Consider the following 19504-nt stretch of genomic DNA (forward strand, 5'->3'; position numbering starts at 1 on the left):
TCGCGACCCCCCACATAATAACCTCACGACCCCCTCAGGTGTCCCGACCCCCACTTTGAGAACCCCTGACCTAGGCACTGCGGGATATCCTCCGGAGGCTAAAAGCTCTGTAAACAGGAAAAACAAGTCTTCACTTACACATCACCGCAAAAACATCACCGGTAAGAGCTGTATGCCTCTCGTGGAGGTGGTTTTCTTTTTGGGGTGAAACTTCTGAGTTTCACTACAAAAAGTCATTAGCAAGTGTAGACGCTCCCACGGTTTTTGCACAAAAAAGGGACTTTTTCCACTTTAAATGGCAAGTGTAGACATACCTTACATCTATTTAGCTTATTGAAAGGAAGGATAAAAGGAGCCCTAATCATGGTCCGTAAGTTCCTACGCAGGGAGAAGGTCTCAGCACTGGAGAGCGGGGTAACAGAAGGGCTCGCCTACATGTAGAGTTGCACAGGATAAAGGTGTGATTTTAAACAAATGTATTTAAACCATTGCCAAAGCTGTGGGGACACACTTACTCCAGGTTTATTTCAGGTAAACTAACTTGACTAGGAATAGATATAAGCTAAACTGAATTAAACTATGTGTAAATTGAAATAAGAGCATCCCTACAGGGGTTTGCAGCTGTTTAACTAAACCAGTTTTGAATTAAGCCAAAGCAAGCTGGCGTTCAGGCAAAGCTTAACAGATAGAGACATCACAAGGTCCAGTGGCTGGGTGTCAGTAATGGAAAAAGCCAAATGGGAAATAGAAGCATGCTTTTCTAACACAGAGGGTGACTGACCACTGAAACAGCTTACTCTCTGCCACTTGGAGTCTTTAAATCAAGACTGGATGTCTGTCTAAAAGATACATCTTAGTTCAATGAGTTGTTGGGTGTGATGCAGGAATTACTGGGGCAATTCTCGGTCCTGTGTTACGCAGGAGGTCAGACTAGATGAACTATGAAAAAGATTTTCAAAAGTGACTAAATTTTAGGTGCCTCGATTTTGGGGTGTTCAACTTAAGACACCTTAAAGGGATGTAATTTTCAGAAATTGTTGAGTACCCTGGCTTGCAAAACCAGACCTTTAAAGGTGTTTCAAGATGAACCCCCAGAAATGCAGACACCCAAAATTACTAAACAGCTTTTAAAACCTTAGCCTATCAAACTCCAAAAAAAGCACATCAGTGCTTTTACAACTTATGAACCTACGTTGTTTTATTCATTCCTCTTGATTTTATATGGACCAAATTTCAGGTGGTTTCATTTTCAGCAAGTGCCAAAATATCATAACATGCTGGTTGTAGCAGCTAGTTCAGTTTAATTCTAACTAGAGTTTATGTGCATATTCTGGAGTAACATCAATGTATTAAATGACATTTTACACCTATTGTTATTTGAACATGTGTCCCATGCAGCTCTAAGTCATATCACTGACTGACAAGTTGTCACCCCTCATACAGAACACGCAGAATGACTTTTCTCTTTAGGAAAATCCCTAGAAGAAATTTAAATCACTCCATACTGGAAAGGAAATGTGACCAGCCCCAAAGCGCACCCCAAAGCACGTGGGAGCAATAGGCAGAGAATGCACATGTACATACAGTGCACATAACCTCACCTGTGGTTAGTTTCAAGTTCTCGGTCAGACTGGATACCTTTTCCTGGGCAGCTTCTTCTTCAGGCTGCTCTCCAGCACCAATAATCTCCACCATGTGCCAGTGCACCCAGTAAGTTCGGCCTGTAGATTGCCACAAAACCTGTGGGTGAAACAGACCTGTGTGATCAGACCTGCCACTTCCCCAGTGCCCACGTTCTATAAATAGAGAAGGGAATATGCCCACCACCCATCTCACCCACTAAGCTGTATAAACGAGGGCACATTCCGTGGTATCCAAGACACCCAATATGGCTTAGTCAATATTGATACTGGAACCTTTGCGTTTCCTGATTTTAAACGGGCAAACTTAATACTGCATTAACAAGTTCTTTTGCATCTGTTTCCTAAGTTCTTTTTTAAAAACAGCATCAGGGACTACTTACATAAGTTCTACCAGCTTTGCTTGTGCTGCTTAGAAACTCCTTGCTCTTGAGTTATTCAGGGTATGTCCACGCTGCAGCTGGGAATGAGCTTCCCAGCACAGGTCGACAGACTCACACCAGCTCTGCTCGAGCCGGGACACCACGAACAGCAACATTGCCAGGGAGAGTGGGGCAGCAACTCAGCTTAGCTGCTGAGTGCAAAGCCACCCAGCCTCCTGGGCACATTCACGGCCCCCTAGCCTAAGCCACTGCCCATGCAACCTTGCTATTTTTAGTGCTAGCTAGAGCAGGGGCCGTGCATGTGTCTACCAGTGCCAGGAAGCATGCTCTCAGCTGCAGCGTAGAAACAGCCTCAGCTTATAGAAGTTAAAAGCTGCTCGTCTACTAGATGAGTGTGTGTGTGTCTGTGTGTGAGAGACAGCGCGCGTACACCTAATGCTAAGTGCACAGCTAGGGACATTTTCTGCTGTACATGCTCTGCAGCGCTCTCCAGCTTGTCCCATCGGATGCATCCGATGAAGTGAGCTGTAGCTCACGAAAGCTCATGCTCAAATAAATGGGTTAGTCTCTAAGGTGCCACAAGTCCTCCTTTTCTCTTTGCGAATACAGACTAACACGGCTGTTACTCTGAAACCTGCCATCGTAGCAGAGTCTTTCAAGCCAAGAGAAGGCCTTAGCCCTCAACAGAGATCAGTACCGGCCAAGTTTTCAAGCACAGGATCGTGCTTTGACAAAGCTGGCATCATGTCCACAAGTCTGAGCACAGCTCTGAAAGTACAGGGCCTTCGTCACACTCATTATCAGCCCTCCTAGGCTGCAGACTTCTTAAAACCCTTCTGAAGAAAGATAACAAAAGCAGGATGAGTCAGAGCCTAGGAACTTCTTAAAGACCTGAGCGGAAAAACCAGCTTCACAAACAACATCTGACAAAGCACAGGCCTGGGCCCCACAAGTGAAGATTTTCACCATCAGCTGTGAAAGAAACTAGCTGAAAGCAGAGGGAGAACTCCCAGATCACTAGAGCCACCCTGTCCTCCAGTAACTATCACAGAGGCAAGCTTGCCTGGGTAACGAGATAGATTGGAATGCCCCATGGTAAGGTTATTACAGTACCTGCGAAGTTTACACTTGTTACTTGGATGGTGAAATCCAATTACACAACTCATAACCAGTTTGGGGTTTGTGCCCTGTGGCTGCTATTCTCACTCGTGATCTACTCCAGACAGCATGACACCATGGCTTTTGGTTCCTAAACACAGTGGAAAGCACATTTAAGCACTTCTGTCTAACCCTGTTTGGCTGCAGACACACCATGCTTTGCAACACATTCTAGTCTACTCTGGGACCTAAGCCAGAACACCGGAACAGGGCTGGGCAAATCAAGTGAACTCTTGCTAACTGGAACCACATCCAAACACTATTCCTAAATATGGTCCAAGGCCAAGCGAGGACGTGGCCTCAGAGAGGGAAACCGCTGCGGAACTGAATGGGAAAAGGGAGCGTGAAGAGTGGTCACAGAATATTGATTACAAGTGCAGTCTGGGACAGGGAGGGCTAGGCTGTAAACGCAGTACTGGGTGTGAGGGAATATGGTCTGCCCAGCAGACAGGTGAGCGTGCAATGCTACAGCACAAGACAGACACATGAAATGTTCAGACAAACCCCAGATGCCAAGCAGAGCAATGAACATCCTGAATAAACACATAACCCACGGGGCAGTCATTGCACAGCACGGAGAGAGCTGACCGATCTACGGCAGGGAAAAGGGAGAGTCTAGTAGGGAGCATGGCAAGGAAATCCATGGAGAACCATGGAACGGAAGTGGGTGTGGTCAGGGCTCAAAGTTTCCCAACACCCACTGGCCCAGGTGAAAATCCTCTTCACCCCCAGCCCCTGCAGTCTGAAGGGAAAAGCATACGGTGCCGGCTATTCTGTACCCTATTTAACAGGGGTACGGTCTGGTCAATCTCCAGACAGATCACAGCCATTCAGGACCCTGTCTCCCTGCAACTCCCAGCTCTCACTGAAACCTGCACTTCCCGCAACACTGCAGTCACTCCTTCCTTCCCCACTCCCAGAGCCCGGCTTCCCCGCTAAGGAGCACAGCGAGAGCGCCAGCCTTCCTCTCCCAACACCCCCCACCCCTCTTCAAACACAGAGAATGAATGAGAACAACACTGCATCTGACTTTGTTCTCCTCTCCCTCCATGGCGCTGGCATGGACTGCCCACGGGAACATTTCAGCCACCTTCCTTTCTGGCTTGGACTCCTAGCGCCTCCTCTTTGCGTGCCACAATCCCACCCCTTTGACCTCTGACCACAGCCGAGGATCAGCTCTCCCACCCACCTGATCTGCTCCCCTCGGGTCCTTCCCTCACTGAGACCCCTGCGCCTGGCCACTGTCTCAGCTCCAACACAGCCTGCTGCACCCTCTCCTTGCCAGCGGTCTGTGACTTCCCCCAGCACTGCCAGACTTCTCTGCTCTCCGGTGACAGTCACTAACTCTCCACACTCACCCAGCTGAAAGGTCCCCACTCCACCCAAGCCCCACCATCCACTTCCTCAGCTCCTGCTGCTGCACAGTGGAAGGCCTCTAGCACATGTCCCAGCCCCAGGAGGAGTTGCTCCACTGCAAATCCCCTCTCCTTCTATGGCTCTGCCCCTAGCCAGCAGCACTATGCCGCCCGGCCACCTTCAACTCCCTCCTTAATCCCTCCCTCACGTCCCCCTCCTCCCGGGAGTCACCTAACTTCTGCGGGAAGTAAACTCACAAGATCTAAGTGGAACTCCATCCCTCTGCCCCCCAGTCCCCACTTCCCTTCCCCCTCTGCCTCTCACCACCACCCCCTCTCATGGCCCCAATCACTGAACCCAAGAGCTCATCTTCTCTCTTCCAACAGCCCCTCTACCCAGCCCCCGTGACCCTATCCCACCCTGATCCCCCTCACCTCCGGCTCATTCCCCTCCCAGGACCAGCATGCTTTAGTCTCTCCCACCTTAAACTCCCCGCCCTTGACCCCCCCTTTGCCTCAACCACTATCTCCTTCAGGGCATCAGCACATAAACTGAATTTACTAACAAACTAAGTAAGTGATCCCTCGATTCAAGGATGATCTGTATCACGAAATTACATATGGGTCCTGAGATGACTCGAGAGTCTGATCCTGGACCTGCAAATCCGCCCACAGTAGGCACAGACATTTCGTGGCAGGCCAGTTGCCTGCTGGGAGAAAGTTATTTCTTTTTCCTTCCTTCTCTCTCTTTTCAGCTTTGAGGGAAAGGCGCTTGCCCTCGAAGCGGGCCACTGCCTGATGGAGGAAATGGCACCATTGGGATGGGTTAGTGGCTTGCTCCTCCCAGCTTGTGACATCCACATCAGTTTTCTTAAGACATGCTTTCAGAGTGTCTTTGTAGCGTTTCCTCTGACCACCACGGGATCTCTGATCATGGGCTAGCTGAGAGTAGAGGGCTTGTTTTGGAAGGCGAGAGTCTGGCATCCACACACAACGTCTAGCTCAGGAAAGCTGGTACATGAGGATCATTGCTTCAATGCTGGAGACATTGGCTTCAGTGGGGATGCTGGCGTTAGTACAGCGATCTCGCCATTTGATGCGAAGGATCTTCCGGAGGCATTGCTGGTGGTACCTCTCCAAGCTCTTGAGGTGCTGTCGATAGGTCACCCAGGTTTTGTATCCATAGAGGAGTGTAGGAACAACAATTGTCTTCTAGACCTGGATCTTGGTGTCCTGACGTAGGTCACGGTCCATGAAAACACAATGGAGCAATTTCCCAAAGGAAGCACTTGCACACTAGATCCTGTGCTGGATCTCACTGTCGATTTTTGAGTTTTGAGAAAGTGGGCTACCAAGGTAGCAAAAGTGCTCAGCTGTCTTCAAAGTCTGTCCCTCGATGGTGATTTGTGGTGGGATACGTGCAAGGCCTGAGGCAGGCTGAGTGAGATAGTGAGAGAGAGTCCTAGGCTTCGGTAAGCTTGTGCAAGAAAATCCAGTATGGACTGAAGGTCATTCTCAGTGTGTGTGAGGATGACACAGTCATCAGCATGCTCAAGATCAGTAATGGATGCCCTGAAGACTTTTGACTTCGAGCAGAGACTTGAAGATTAAAGAGCCGCCCGTCCATTCTGTATTGAATGTCAACTCCATTGGTGAGGTGATCTTTAACCAAAATGACTGCTAAATAGATGGAGAACAGGGTTGGGGCAATAATGCAACCTTGCTTAACCCCAGTTTTGATGACGAAAGGTTCCATCTCAAGGCCATAACAGAGAACTGTGGCAGTCGTTTGATCACGGAGAAGCCTTACAACCTTAATAAATTTTGGAGGGCAGCGAAATCTGGCCAGCACCTTTCACAGGGCTTCGCGATTGACAGAGTCAGAGGCCTTTGTCAAATTGATGAAAGCCATGTACAAGTTCTGATTTTGCTCTTGAGACTTTTCCTGGATTTGGCAGGCAACAAAGATCATGTCGGTTGTCCCGCAGGATGGTCTAAAACCACACTGAGATTCTGGCAATATTTCCTCAGCAAGGGAAAGTAATGGGTTTAAGAAGATACAGGCAAGAATTTTCCCTGCTGTAGATAGCAAGGCAATGCCTCGATAGTTTTCACACTCCAGCTTATCTCCTTTCTTAAAGATTGTAACAATGTTAGCGTTTCTCAAGTCTTCTTCTCATTATACCACTTATGAAGAAAAAGTTCGTGGAGCTTTCCTACCAGTTCTTCACCTCCAAACTTGTAGACTTCAGGCCCTGCTGCCTTGTTGTTCTTAGTTTGCATAATGGCTCGTATTACTTCTTCGGGGGGAGAGGGAGGATCAGCAAGAGAGTCTCTTTCATGTCTTTGAGGTATAGATTCGATAGTGGCACCAGAGACAGTTGACTCATGGTTCAGGAGTAACTCAAAATGCTCCTTCCATTTGGCTTTGATGGTTTTGCTCTCCTTAAAATATGTTGACCCGTCTTGGCCTCCGAGTGGTGTGGGTCCATGGGAGCATGGACCATAAATGGCCCTTACTGCCTGAAAAAACTCCTCATGTCATGTTTATCAGTGTAAAGCTCAATCTCCTTGGCCTTTTCTCACTACCATGTATTTTTGATGACATGGATTTTCCTAGAGCTTCAGCCTTGAGTTGCTTGTATGAATTTCTTCTGCTGGTGTGATATGTCGTTTTGCCACATGCAATGAGCTTTTCTCTTCTCGTCAAGCAGGCCCTGAATCTCAGCCTACCTCTCATCAAACCAATCTTGGTGATGGTGGGTGACATAGCCAGTGGACTCAGCACATGCCGAGAGAATGGCAGTCTTGAACCCCAGAAATTTTCATCATCAGCAGCAGCTGTAGGCATAGTGGCAAACTTCTCTTGGAGACACTGCTTAAGTTTCTTTTGAGTCACTATATCTTCACTTGTGATGCGGACATCCTTCCGATCTCAAGCTGTAACAATAACATAGTCAAGAAGGTGCCAATGACTGGAGCGAGTGTGTCTTCAGATGGTCTTATATTTCTCACTTTGTCTAAAGAGGGTGTCTGTGATGATCAGGCCATGTTCTATGCATTTGCTCAGGAAGAGATGCCGTTGGAGATAGCCTTTCCTACTCCTTTTCCGATAGTGCCATTCCAAAGATCTGACCCCCGCCCGACTCGAGCGTTAAAATCTTTGAGGAGAATGATCTTGTCCTCCTTGGGAATGCTGGTCAAGACTCTGTTAAGATCTGTATAGAATTGTTCCTTGATATCCTCCATAGAATCAAGTGTTGGGGCATATGCACTGATGACAGCAGCAGACTGGTTGTTGCCGAGCTCAAGACGAAGAGTCACAAGACATTTATTGATTCCTACAGGAAACTCTGTAAGCTGACTGACACATTTATTCCTACCTGCAAAATCGACACCATGAATGCGCCTGCCCTCTGCAGATTTCCCTTTCCAGAAAAGGTGTAGCCTTCACCTTCTCTCAGTTGACCTTCACCTGGGCACCTTGTCTCACTCAGGGCCGTGACGTCGATGGTATATCTGGCAAGTTCCATGGCGACGATAGCGTTCTTCTTCCGGCCACACATTATCTTTGTTATCCATCAAGGTGTGAACATTCCATGTTGAAAAAGTCACTGTCTTTTTATAGCTTCGAACACAGGCAGAGTGATCCCACCTGCTGCAGTAATCCAGCCAGGAGCGTATGAGACAGTCTAAGTTTAGGGCACCTTTTCTAACCATGCGGAGTGAGCAGAGAGGATCCTAAAGAGGACTGCTCAGTCGCGATAGTAGCTGCTGAATTGCACCCGTCTCAGTCCAGGTGCCAGACGACCATTTAACTACCACCGCCTATGTGCAGATTCATGGCTAGGGACTGCCAGATTCACTAATACTGTCTCCATCACCACTAGTCCATCACCGCAGGGCTTGGAAAGTTGGAAAGATGTTATTTCCCGTGATAGAAGCCTGCATGCGATTTCTTTTAACATGGGGAGGCTGGTGGGCCTACAGCAACCTCACGATCATGACAAGCTGGAAAGTCCGAGATGACTGGAGATCTCCAACTTGTTGCAGCCTTTATCTGCTTTCACACCTGTTGAGATCCGAGGACCCTCTTACGCCTGATCCACCATTGAGGACTTAGGGAATTGGACTGTGCTTTGTCTGGGACCTCCCCTCAGACCTGTTCGTCTTGAGAGACTCTACCGGGAACATGAAGCTCCCGACAACTTAGCTCTGAGGATCACTGGAACATGCAAGCCCCTTCAACACGACAAGGTGACAGTCCCCAAAGAGGAAATTAAGTAAGGCAGATACTCTGAATCTGTGAATCTTCCATTCAGTGAAACCGTTCATGATGGAATTTCTCTGAGGCTGCCACAGAACATCCAACGTGCTGCACCGATGCATCACACAGCGCGGAGGTCTGACTACAGATTGTGTCCAGCTCGCACCAGAGTGCACAGAGCCTTGCTTGAAAGGGACACAAGGAGCACCAGAAACCGCACGGCAGGTTTCAGAATTGGACACTCTTCCAAAACACCCTTTTTCAAAGCCTCCCACCAACGCTAGGTGTGGAATCCACTAAGGACCCCAGGTGTCCAAGTCAGACTGCAAGCTCCCTTAGGGCACAGATCAGGCCTTTACACAGCGACAACGAAGTTGTGGAATAGGCCCCAACCTGACCCTCCTTGCAGCAGGCTTCAAAGCACTAAACACTTCAGCCACCTGTGCACAACAACAGAGTCCCTTGGGCGACAAGAGGCAAGACAGCAACCGAGAAGGTTTTGTCCTTAACTGGCGTAAGTTGCCATAGCGGAAAGCACATAGAAGGGAAACCGATGACCGTGCCACTGACAGTTTTGGGGTGAATCTGCAAGGGCAGATGAGGTGCCATTTTATCCAGGAAGTGATGGATTAGCCATCAGCACCTGGAACTCACTCATCCAGCTCAGGGCATCACAAAAGAGGGAACCATCATTACTGACAGAAAAGGAAATCATTCATAAAGCTGCAAGACAAGACTTACAGAAAATGTAAGTCAGATCCCAGGAGGCCAGGGGAACTGTAACGATAGGAAGAGGTAAATAGGGATGCTTCAGGAGACAGCTCAGTAACGTGAGCCACTAAAACACGCCATGGCACAGTAACAAACAAAGGGCATTTCCTAAAGGCTGTAGACTGTGTGACCAGAGACAGCCAGAGGCCTATACAGTTACAGAAGGGAGCCTCACGTGGGCAAGGCCCCCATGCGTCCAACCCAGACCAAAGAGACCATTCAAACCTGAAGTGACTAAACTGTCCCCAAGACTTCATATTTGCATCTGATTTCAGGATCAACTGTGCTCAGTTTGTTCATATGTTATTTTTCTAAAGGACAGTTCCACACTCTTCCCTTGGGCATCCAACAGCCAAGATAGAATTTCTAATTTATGCATCACCACCGTTACGCCCTTAGGTATAAGCTGTGCAATCCTGGACTCCATTAAGGCAGAAACACAACAAGCAAGTGCCTAGATCCCTGGCTCATGGACCACACAACGACAGCACAGTCAAACCCTGATCTGGAAAAAAGTTAGCACTAGCCCTTGGGGTTGGGAAGAAAAGCTCAAAGACATGGCTTGAGTAATCAGTGCAGGGACAGCCTGTAACAAAAGCTCCAAGCAGGGACAGAATAAGGCAGAGGCACTGTAAGCTCATGCCGAGGGTACCAGATCCAGGAGTGATGTGATTAAAGCACAATCCTCAGCTCTCCTTTTAAAATCTTTCCAGCCTTCATGGATGCGAGGCAAAGTTTAAAAACGTGACCTGACTGGGACTGATGCAGCAACACCTGCCTGCATCTGCAGAGAGCTTGCTCCACACATCCTAAGGGGGGAAAACGCCAGCCCCACTGCTCTCCCCCTGCCCCCAACACCACCCCAGCAGCAAGCTCCAAGCAAAGGGGGAAGCAGAGTGCAATGAACCCAGTTCACCCACTCCTGCAGAGGCACCCTAGCTGCCACCCCTGCCAGTCCCGCGGGCAGGGAGAGAAGGGACCCTGTGCTACTGCCCCTGCCTCTTCAGGGGGACGAAGGGGTTCCTTGTTACTCAACTTGGAGGGCAGGGCCACAGTGCAGGGGAGGAGCCATGCCTGCCCCTGCTCCCCCCTCACATCGTGATACGCATATGGCCATGGAATGCCTCAATCCAGTCCTGGCTCTAGAGGTGAGAGTCCTTTCATTCATCCTAATAGGCTGTTCTCTAAAACCCACCGCTCTGGGGTCTCTCTGCCAACTGCATCCCCACAGGGACTCCGGAGGGCCCTTGCTGCTGTCCCACCATCCACGCTCTGCTGGGGCAGTATCAACAGCAGGTCCCTCAAAACAAAGATTCAGCAGCGAGCAGAGAAGAACCAAGTGCTCCCTTTGGACCTGGCTGAAGACAAGGAGCTGGGGGGCTGAGCCCACCCAAAGAGGAGAGGCGGTGGGCCCAGCCCAGCCCAGCCGACCGCTCAAGGGAACAGGCCTTTGTGGTCATAGGTCCCCTGGGTGGACCTGTAACCAGGGGACCCAACCATTGTCTTCAAACAACGCCCTCCGTAAGGACTCCTGTGCAACACGATTAGCCTGTGCTGAACGGGCACATGTGTCAGGACAGGAGCTGAAGGCAGTGAGGGTACGTAACAGTGAGAGAATTTAGCAAGCAACTCTGGCGGTGCAGAAGGTAAACCAGGCCATGGGCCCTTCTTCCAGGTGGGCTGTCTGCAGCTCTGACCTTGCACCAAGCCCATGCTGCTCCGCACACGCATATTGCGAAGGGAGCCCCTCAGACCGGACTCTCACTTGCGGCCAGCTCTCCTAAAGGGGAAGAGTGTGGATGAAGAACCTGTTCACCCCTGGCCAGAGGAGCACGGCCTGTTTGTGGATCAAAGGAAGCCAGCTACAGAGAGTCCAAGCCAAACACACCTGGGACCGGAGCTCTCAGGGGCAGGGACATTTTACCAGGAAGAATGGGAACCAACGCCACTCGCACTGTTTCACCCTCCTCCCTTCCTCTCTGCCAGTCCCACTCTCCTCCATTCCTCGGGCACTCACCTGCACGGGGGGCATCCCGTTATTGCTCTGGCGGAACTCGCCCTCATCCCCAGCGCTGATCTCCTCGTAGTCTTCCATCATCCGCACCATCATCCCCGGCTTGAGGCTCTCCTGAACGTACTCCACGTAGCTGCTGCGCCTGGCAAAGTCGGACAAAGTCAAGAACCCGGGGCCCTGCTTTTTGCGCGGCGAGGGCTTTGGCGTGACCAGAGGGACCTGGACAGCGGCGCAGGCGGGAGCCTTGGGCTGGAAGATGGAGCGGACGACCCGCGGCTGCCCCTCCTGCAGGGACAGCAGCTCCATCCTCTGGCTGCGGTCCCAGCCCATCACCCGCACCAGCTCGGAGATGAGATTGGCCATGGCCATGCTGAACTCGAACTCCCGCTGCATGCGGCTCCTCTCCCCGACGTGGGCGCAGGGCACGGTGCAGTCCTGCCGCTCCCCGCCCAGCTCTGTGCTGCTGTTGAGCTTGTCCACGAGAGAGGTGACGCACAGATACCGCTTCACCAGCGAGAACAGCAGCTTCCCGGGGATCTGCAACAGACATGGCGTCAGAGCCACGGTATGAGAGCTCCCCAGCCAGACCCCCGGCCTGCCCTGAGCCACCCACACCCACCCTGGATAGGCCACCTGGCCATGCTGGGGCATCGCTACCTGCTCCTAACAGGCTTCCACCAGCCTGCCCACCCCGAGCCACCCCCACCCCTGCCTGCCCACCCATCCTGGGGCATTGCCACCTACCCCCTGGCATTCTACCAACCTTCTCCCCTGTCCTACCCACCCTGAGCCACCCCCACTTGCCCCCCTGTCCTAGATAGGCCGCCTGGCCGTCCTGGGGCATCGCCACCCATCCCCAACAGGCCTCCACCAGCCTGCCCATCCACCCTGAGCCAACCCTCCCCACATCCTGTCCATCCTGAGCCAACCCTCCCCTCCCCCATCCCTAACAGGCCTCTGAGCCAACCCTCCCCACAACCTCCCCTCATCCTGCCCACCCTGAGCCATCCTGAGCCATCCCTCCCATCCCCAATAGGCCTCTGAGCTCTATCCTGTCACCACACCGTCCATCTCCATACCAGACAGGCTCCAAGCCCACACCCAGTGAAGCCCCCTGCTCCTGTGCCCCTCCCCCCGAGCTAGCCAGCCCTGCAGGTACCTGGGGCAGGTGGATCCCCTCGAAGGACATGCAGTGCTCTTCGGAGGACGTGGTCTCCGCAAACAGCTCCAGGAGGGTGTAGCGACTGTCGAAGTCCATGTGCTGCTCAATGCCGTCCTGCTGGCTCAGGGACAGGAGAACGTAGGCCCGACTCCCTGCAGCCGCAACACACACCAGCTGAATGCTTTCCCTCCCACCTGCCCCTCAGGAGCGTCTCTGCCCCAGAAAGGGGAATCATCCATGCAAGGCTAAACAACACGCCCCTTGACCACCTATCCCCCTTGGACGACTCAAATCTGACACCCTCCACGGACCTTCCAACCACTACGTGGCCACTAACCAACCAACCAACATGTGGGGCTATCACTGCCCGGTAGAGATCCCAAGGCCTGCAGTACCCCAGGCTTTTCCCAAGTCCCCGCCCAGGGAGAAGAGCCAGTGAGAGCCATGGAGTTTACTGCTCCCCACCCGCAAAAGCGAAACAACCAACGAAACAAAAAGCCATCAACAAAAGCGAGACTGCACCCACGAACCGGGAGCACCTGCCCACCCTGCCGGTGACCTTGCCAAGTCAAATAAAAAACTTGGGCTTTTATTTTGCTGCTTTCTGACAGCGAAAGAAGCCTGACCTTTCCGCTCCTCTCTCCCAAAACAGCCTGTCCCCCTCGGGTTTGGCATGAGGGAGCCCGGCCCTGTCAGCTTCAGGGCTGACTGGAGAATGAGTGAAATGGGGACTCGGGAGTGGTCGAGAGAGGGAAACAGCATTGCTATTCAAGCTCCCCGAAAAGTTTCACATGCATGACGAGGAGCATTGTGGAGAACCCTGCCTGCTAACGATTCAACGTCCCTGCCTCTCCATTGAGAGAGCTCACCCTCCGCAAGCTCTCAGACCTCCAGCAGGTCCCCTGGAAAAAACAAAATGTACACTCCTCGCATTGTAAGGAGAAAATAGAACAAGCCACAGGAAACCCCTGGTTTTGGAAAAAGCCCTTTCAGGCCTCTTTTGACATGAGACACAACCAAAAAGGCACAAGCACTTTTTAAAACCCTTTGCAGGTCGCCTTGCAGGTGATGTTGGGATTTTATCACCCTATATTGATGGGCCTGTAACTTTCTGACCAGTCTCCTTTGGAGCTGCCGCGTGCCACGTTGGCACTTCCTGCAGCTGGTGAGGAAGGGCTCAGCACATGACGATTGTCTTTTCTCACTAATAACCCAAGACAGCAAAGGCAGATTACAGGTGTGACCTCCCTTGTGGGGTCGCCCCTTTGGCGTGGTAGAAGAGTCAGACTGGTTTAAGCTATCCATATATCATCTTGGCAGACGTCAGGATTCGAGATGGCCTGATGCAGCACCAGTATAGCTCCCTGCCTGCACAACTGGGGTCTCCGCTGCCCCTGGATAGCGCAGGATGGAGGGGGGATCCCAATTCAAGCACACTGCAAAATCCCCCCAAAGTGGCTAATTAAAGAGCCACAGTTGTTTCCACTGATATCAATGGGAGCCAGGTTAGATCTGAGGGGTCTGGCTATATCTTACACTGACAGAGCTTGTTACGCTAATAAACTCTCACTGAACTGAGCTGAAGGACACCCGTGTGGCTTTTCCCCAACTCCATCACTCACCACCCTTGGCCTCTCCATACCAGGCCCGTTCCCTGTCATGCAGTTGCAAGCCCCGGAATAACCTCATCAAGGCTGTGTCCACTCGGTTCTGTCCCAGCTATGAGCACCACCACTCCCTGCTGCTAACCAGGCAGCTGCAAGGTTGCCTCCCAGACACAGAAGCGAGACACAGACCTGTATATCAAGAGGGTAGGGTTAGTGGGAGTGGTGGTGTAAACAAGCATATCCTGGAGAGCTGCTCTACAGAATTTGCATAGATCTGTACCAATATTTTTGTAGCCACAGCCAAGCAGCTCTCACCCGCACCACACATGGCCCTGCACAGAGCCACGTCTTTGTACATCTAGTCAGCACATCAGACTGGAAACTCATTGGGCAGGGAACTCTTACTGTTTCATTGTCTTTAGAGCATCGGGCACAGCTCTGATGGAGTTTCACAGATATACTGACCGGCACTGAGATGGAGTAGGTGGAAGATTGCTCCCCACTATGTTCATTTGCCTTCAGGGACCCCTGGAAGCTGGAGACTGGGATGAAGCAAAAGTGGGAAACCTTGGCTAGTTCTGAAGCATCCCCTTGAAACAGTACTGTCAATACCCGCTACATTACCATGCCAGCCACCTACCTCTTTTCTGTGCCTACGCACTGGTGTCCAGATACCACGTCAACGGGTGCCCTGCCCATCCTGGGCCTACAACACCTACTACTAGTTGTAGGCAGGAGAAATTACTCCCTCTGGGAAAGGAGCCCTCTCTCTTTTGTGGGGGCTTGGGTGCTAGAAGCAGGCATTTCACCTGCTCTGCAGGTCTGCTCCAGCTCACAAAGGTGACCTCGGACAGTTTATTGCCCTGAGATTGTAGAGGTCACAGCTGATCTGATGTAGGAGCCCCCTTCCCATTCACAGAGCCACAGTTGGCCTCAAACTACAGCATTGGGAGGCAGAGACCTCACTGAGAATTTTACTGCAGCCATCAGTGAGCTGTTAGGAAAACGGTCTTTACAGTTTTTACAGTGGATTTAACTTTACAGTGGATTTAACTTCAGCTCATCCATGATGACACTGCACCAGGCTGTAATAGCTCTGAAGAGAGAGAGGTTTGTATGGATGAGGTCAGTGCTTCAAAATTTTTGCTTGGAGACTCTGATCTTTTGCATCCCTGACCCTTTGGAAAGAGACTGTCTAGTTCTAGGACCTGGACGTACTGCAGCTTGTCTTGGGTAACCCATCAGAGCTGGTCTATTTAAACTCCTGCCCTGCGTGTGGAATTTCCATTTAACCAGCTCCGCCCGAGCATCTCTGAGGAAACACTTGTCTTGTAGCCTAGGAGGCTCCCCCTGCTCAGTCTAATTCCAGAGCTTTCGGCTCAAAGCCCTCACGCGGCAGCAGCCTCTCCTGGGTCTCCTGCTCAGAACCAGACTGCCCTCCCCTCTTGGGAGGATCACTCAGAACTAGGAGAAGGGGCTTGTTTTGCTGCAGTGTAGCTGCTTAGGCTCTTATCGCCCGCGAGCCCTGTGTGAGAGGGGCAGAGTCTCTCTCCACCTGCCTGTTCAGTACTATTACTGTACCCTGGCCAGATCAAACTGCACAGGACCAGACACTGTCCTCCCACGGAGCTAGCTGTCTCCCCCACTTGGCTGGAGGGGTCACAGAGGAATGGGAGAGAGAGACAGTGACAGGCTGGCTGTGGCTACAAGAACAGGTCCACTTGCCAGGGCTGAGTTCTCAAGGGACTGCGGCTGGAAAGGTGGTGCCACACTGCAGCTCAAGCAAGTCACTGAGAGGACGCAGGGATGGACAGATGGGAAGGCTCTGCTATCTCCTGACAAAATAGGGGGGGCTGCAAGTGAACTGAAGAGAAGTGGAGGGGAGGATGTCTGGAAACAGGGCCCAGCTCTCCCTCTAGCCAGGACTGCAAGATCTCCTGGCCTGAAGGACACCTCCTCCCTCAGTCCTTCTGGAGCCAAGCCAGACATATTAGCTGCTAAGTGGGTGAGATAGTATCTTTGATTGGACCAGTTTAATGGCTGTTCTCATGCCCAGAGACAGACCAAATGTGCCACAAAAATTAAAGTCTATGGAAAGAAGGGGAAGGAAAACAGGAAGGAGGAATGAAAGGTAAGGAACTCCGTAGGGTGGGAACTCTTCTGCTGCTTGATGCTTTGTTAGGAACACCGGAGCTCTTCGGACAGAGCTGGGGCTGGGCATGAAGGAAGCTCTGCTGATTGGTTAACAATCCCACACAGCCCGAGGGCAGGTCTGCACTTAAAATGCTGCATCAGCACAGCTGCACCAATGCTGCCCTGCCACTGCAGTGTTTAAGTGAAGACTCTTCTACACCGACAGGAGAGAACGCTCCCGTCAGTGTAATCCACCTCCCCTAGAGGCAGTAGCTGCCCCATCGACATAGCGCTGTCTACACGGGGGTTAGGTCGGTATAAAGTCGCTCCGGGGTGTGGACAAAGGTCTGCAGTGTAGACCTGGCCTTAGTCACTGCCAGCAAGAACAACTGTCCTTGGAGAAAGGGAGGCAGGATGAGCCAAAAAAATCCTTCCAAGGAAGAGGGGCAGATGGGGAAACCACCAGGCTCTTCCAAGGAGCACACAGAAAATCCACGTCCCTGAGCCACGTGCTAACAAGAGACTTGGAAATGTTTTTAGCACTAAGTTTTTATCTTATAAAATACTATACAATGGCAAGCAGGAAATGAAGATTCTGTGTAAGCTCCCAAACTCCACTGGGATTCTCCAAGGAGCACCAGATAACACAGCAACGTGGGCTTCAGAGTCCAGAATGCTGCTCTAGTCTGCCCGGGGCAGCACCGTAGATGAGCATGTGGTCCGACCTCTTCAGTACCCCCAGCAGACGAAAGAAGACTGGAACTAAACCCAGGTCTCCCACAGCAGTGCAGTCCCAATGCCTTGTCCTCAGCATCTCACTCTGCTCACTGCTTGGCCTCATTCCTCCCAAGAAATTCTGCTGAGTTTGCTGGCCTTGGAAGCGTGTGGAGATCAATTACAGGACTTCTCCCTCCCTAGGAGGCACCTTGAAACACATTCAGGCCTCTGATTTCTACATTCTGCTGAGCAACCATGAGATGAGCAAGTCAGGCCCTCATCAGCCAGTCATATTGTCAGAGTACTTGATCCCACATACTAGAAACAGTACCCAGTCCCAACTCCTCCCCAGGCACCCAGAAGAGAACAGGGTCCCCGAGAAGATCCTGCTGCCTGGGGGAACCCAGCTCCAATCTTTTCCCCTTCCCGGAGAGCTCCAGGATCCCCCCAGTACACCATGCTCAGCAGCTGGGCCTGGCCCAGCCCTTCTCTGGGGCTCCTCGCCAGGAGATCTCACCTGCATCGTGGGAAGCCAGGGCCCTCAGCATCTTGCCGGCGCTGCGGCGGATTTGCTTCTCCTCATTACACAGCATCTTCATCAGCAGGTCCAGGGCCCCGGTCTCCTTGAAGACGCCCGTCAGCGAGCCAATGCTGGCATAGGCGCTCAGCACGTGGATGGTGTTGAGGATGGAGGACTCCGGGCCCGTGGGCCCAGCCATCTGCCGGCCAGCCCGCTGCACCAGGTTCCTGACGTCAGCCTTCATCTCCAGCAGCGAGGCCTCGTCCAGCGTGACGTCCGGAGGGAACGTGCTGGGTGCCTTCTCTTCCTTCACCCGTTGCCCCTCGGGCTTCCTCTTGCCCAGCAGCGTCGGGCAGTTGGCATAAACCTCCTCTGCCGACATCCACATCAGGATGTTCTCCGCTTTGCTCTCCGCCGAAGAGGCACTGGTGCTGCTCCCTGGGGCCTCCTCCAAGCTGAGGATGCTCCAGCGAATCAGGTACTCGGTGTGGCCATCGTGGCCCCGGCGCTGCCGGATCAGCTCCTCGGGGTGGGCCTGCAGCTTGGGCCCCAGGTGCACGAGCAGGTTTCCGTTCCTCCTCTCGCCCACCATGACGGGGAACGTCTGTGCAGAGACAGAGAGAGGCAGGAGCAGGTTATGAGCCACCTAGGAACCCTGGTCAAGAGCTCTCCAGGGAAGAGCCTCTGGGACCCAGCTGGTAGGAGAGGGAGCTAGAGACGGAGATCTCTGCCTGTCAGGCCTCCTGGCATTCTGCACCCCAGATCAGAGCTCTGTAGGCAACATCCCCGCCAGGAGATGAGCAAGAGCTCCACATGCAAACCTAAATCTCCTATGAACCTGGGGCCCAGCCCTGGGTTACTGGGGGAGCCAGAGGGTGCCAGATCACTGGAAAAGCCATCCCAGTGATGGAAAAGCCCAGCTAGCCCATCCCACAGGGAGCAGCACAGTCAAATGGACAGGGCACTGGCCTGAGACTTAGGAGAATGGGTTCTGCCCCCAGCCCTGCCACCGACTCACTGTGTCACCTTGGGCAAGTCACCACCTCTGTTTTCCCTCCCACACTTGATCTGTCTTGTGCGTTTGGACTGTAAGTTCTTCAGGGCAGAGATTGCCACTCAGTGTGTGTTTGTACAGCAAATAGCTCAAGATCCGCCATCACTCCCCAAGGGGAAAAGTCATTAACAGAATTTCCTAGGTTCAATACACATACAGTAAATTAATCTCATTGAACAAATCAATTCCCACTGACCCAGTCATTCCCTAAACTGCATGCAGTCTGAGTTTTCCTGGTACTGAACAGGAAGGTTCACCAGAGCCAGACTAAGAAACTATCACCTCACATTGAAGCAGGTACCATGGACATGAAACCTTGGCACATGCGGACCAAGAAACTCAGTTTGCTTTTCTGTTGCCATTTCTGCATTTCAAGCTCCTCTCCGGCTTGCAGCCTTATTTATGGCTGGGGGCCAGCGACCAGCCTGTCAGCAGGAAACTTCCTATCAGTATGAACAGAGGTTCTAAGGACATGCGCTGTGCATAGCACTGTTCTCAAAGATCCTGGTGACTAGGCTGCATGTAAAGCACCTATCTGTACTACCCATGGTATTAAGTTACATTATTTACACTGAGAGAGTGGTTAATGGAGTCCACGTGGCAGACAGTGAGGAGAAATGAATAGATGATGACTGAATCATTTACCCTCATGGCCAAGGGAGCTGGTAATAAGGAGAAACATTGTGCAGCTTAAGCTGGATCTGGATCAGTTCTCTGAGTCAC

General features: G+C 51.8%; 1 protein-coding gene across 1 annotated transcript in view; it reads right to left on the reverse strand.

The window, feature by feature from the left end:
* Positions 1–19504, reverse strand: part of LOC144263284 (cullin-9-like) — a 70054-nt gene that overhangs the window by 48603 nt on the left and 1947 nt on the right. Inside the window, 4 exon segments of the mRNA XM_077814177.1 lie at positions 1602–1740; positions 11592–12125; positions 12748–12902; positions 17725–18331. Coding sequence (XP_077670303.1) covers positions 1602–1740; positions 11592–12125; positions 12748–12902; positions 17725–18319 — 1423 coding nt within the window. The 5' untranslated portion in view covers positions 18320–18331.

Source organism: Eretmochelys imbricata, chromosome 3 (assembly GCF_965152235.1).
Source record: "Eretmochelys imbricata isolate rEreImb1 chromosome 3, rEreImb1.hap1, whole genome shotgun sequence".
Lineage (NCBI taxonomy): Eukaryota > Metazoa > Chordata > Testudines > Cheloniidae > Eretmochelys > Eretmochelys imbricata.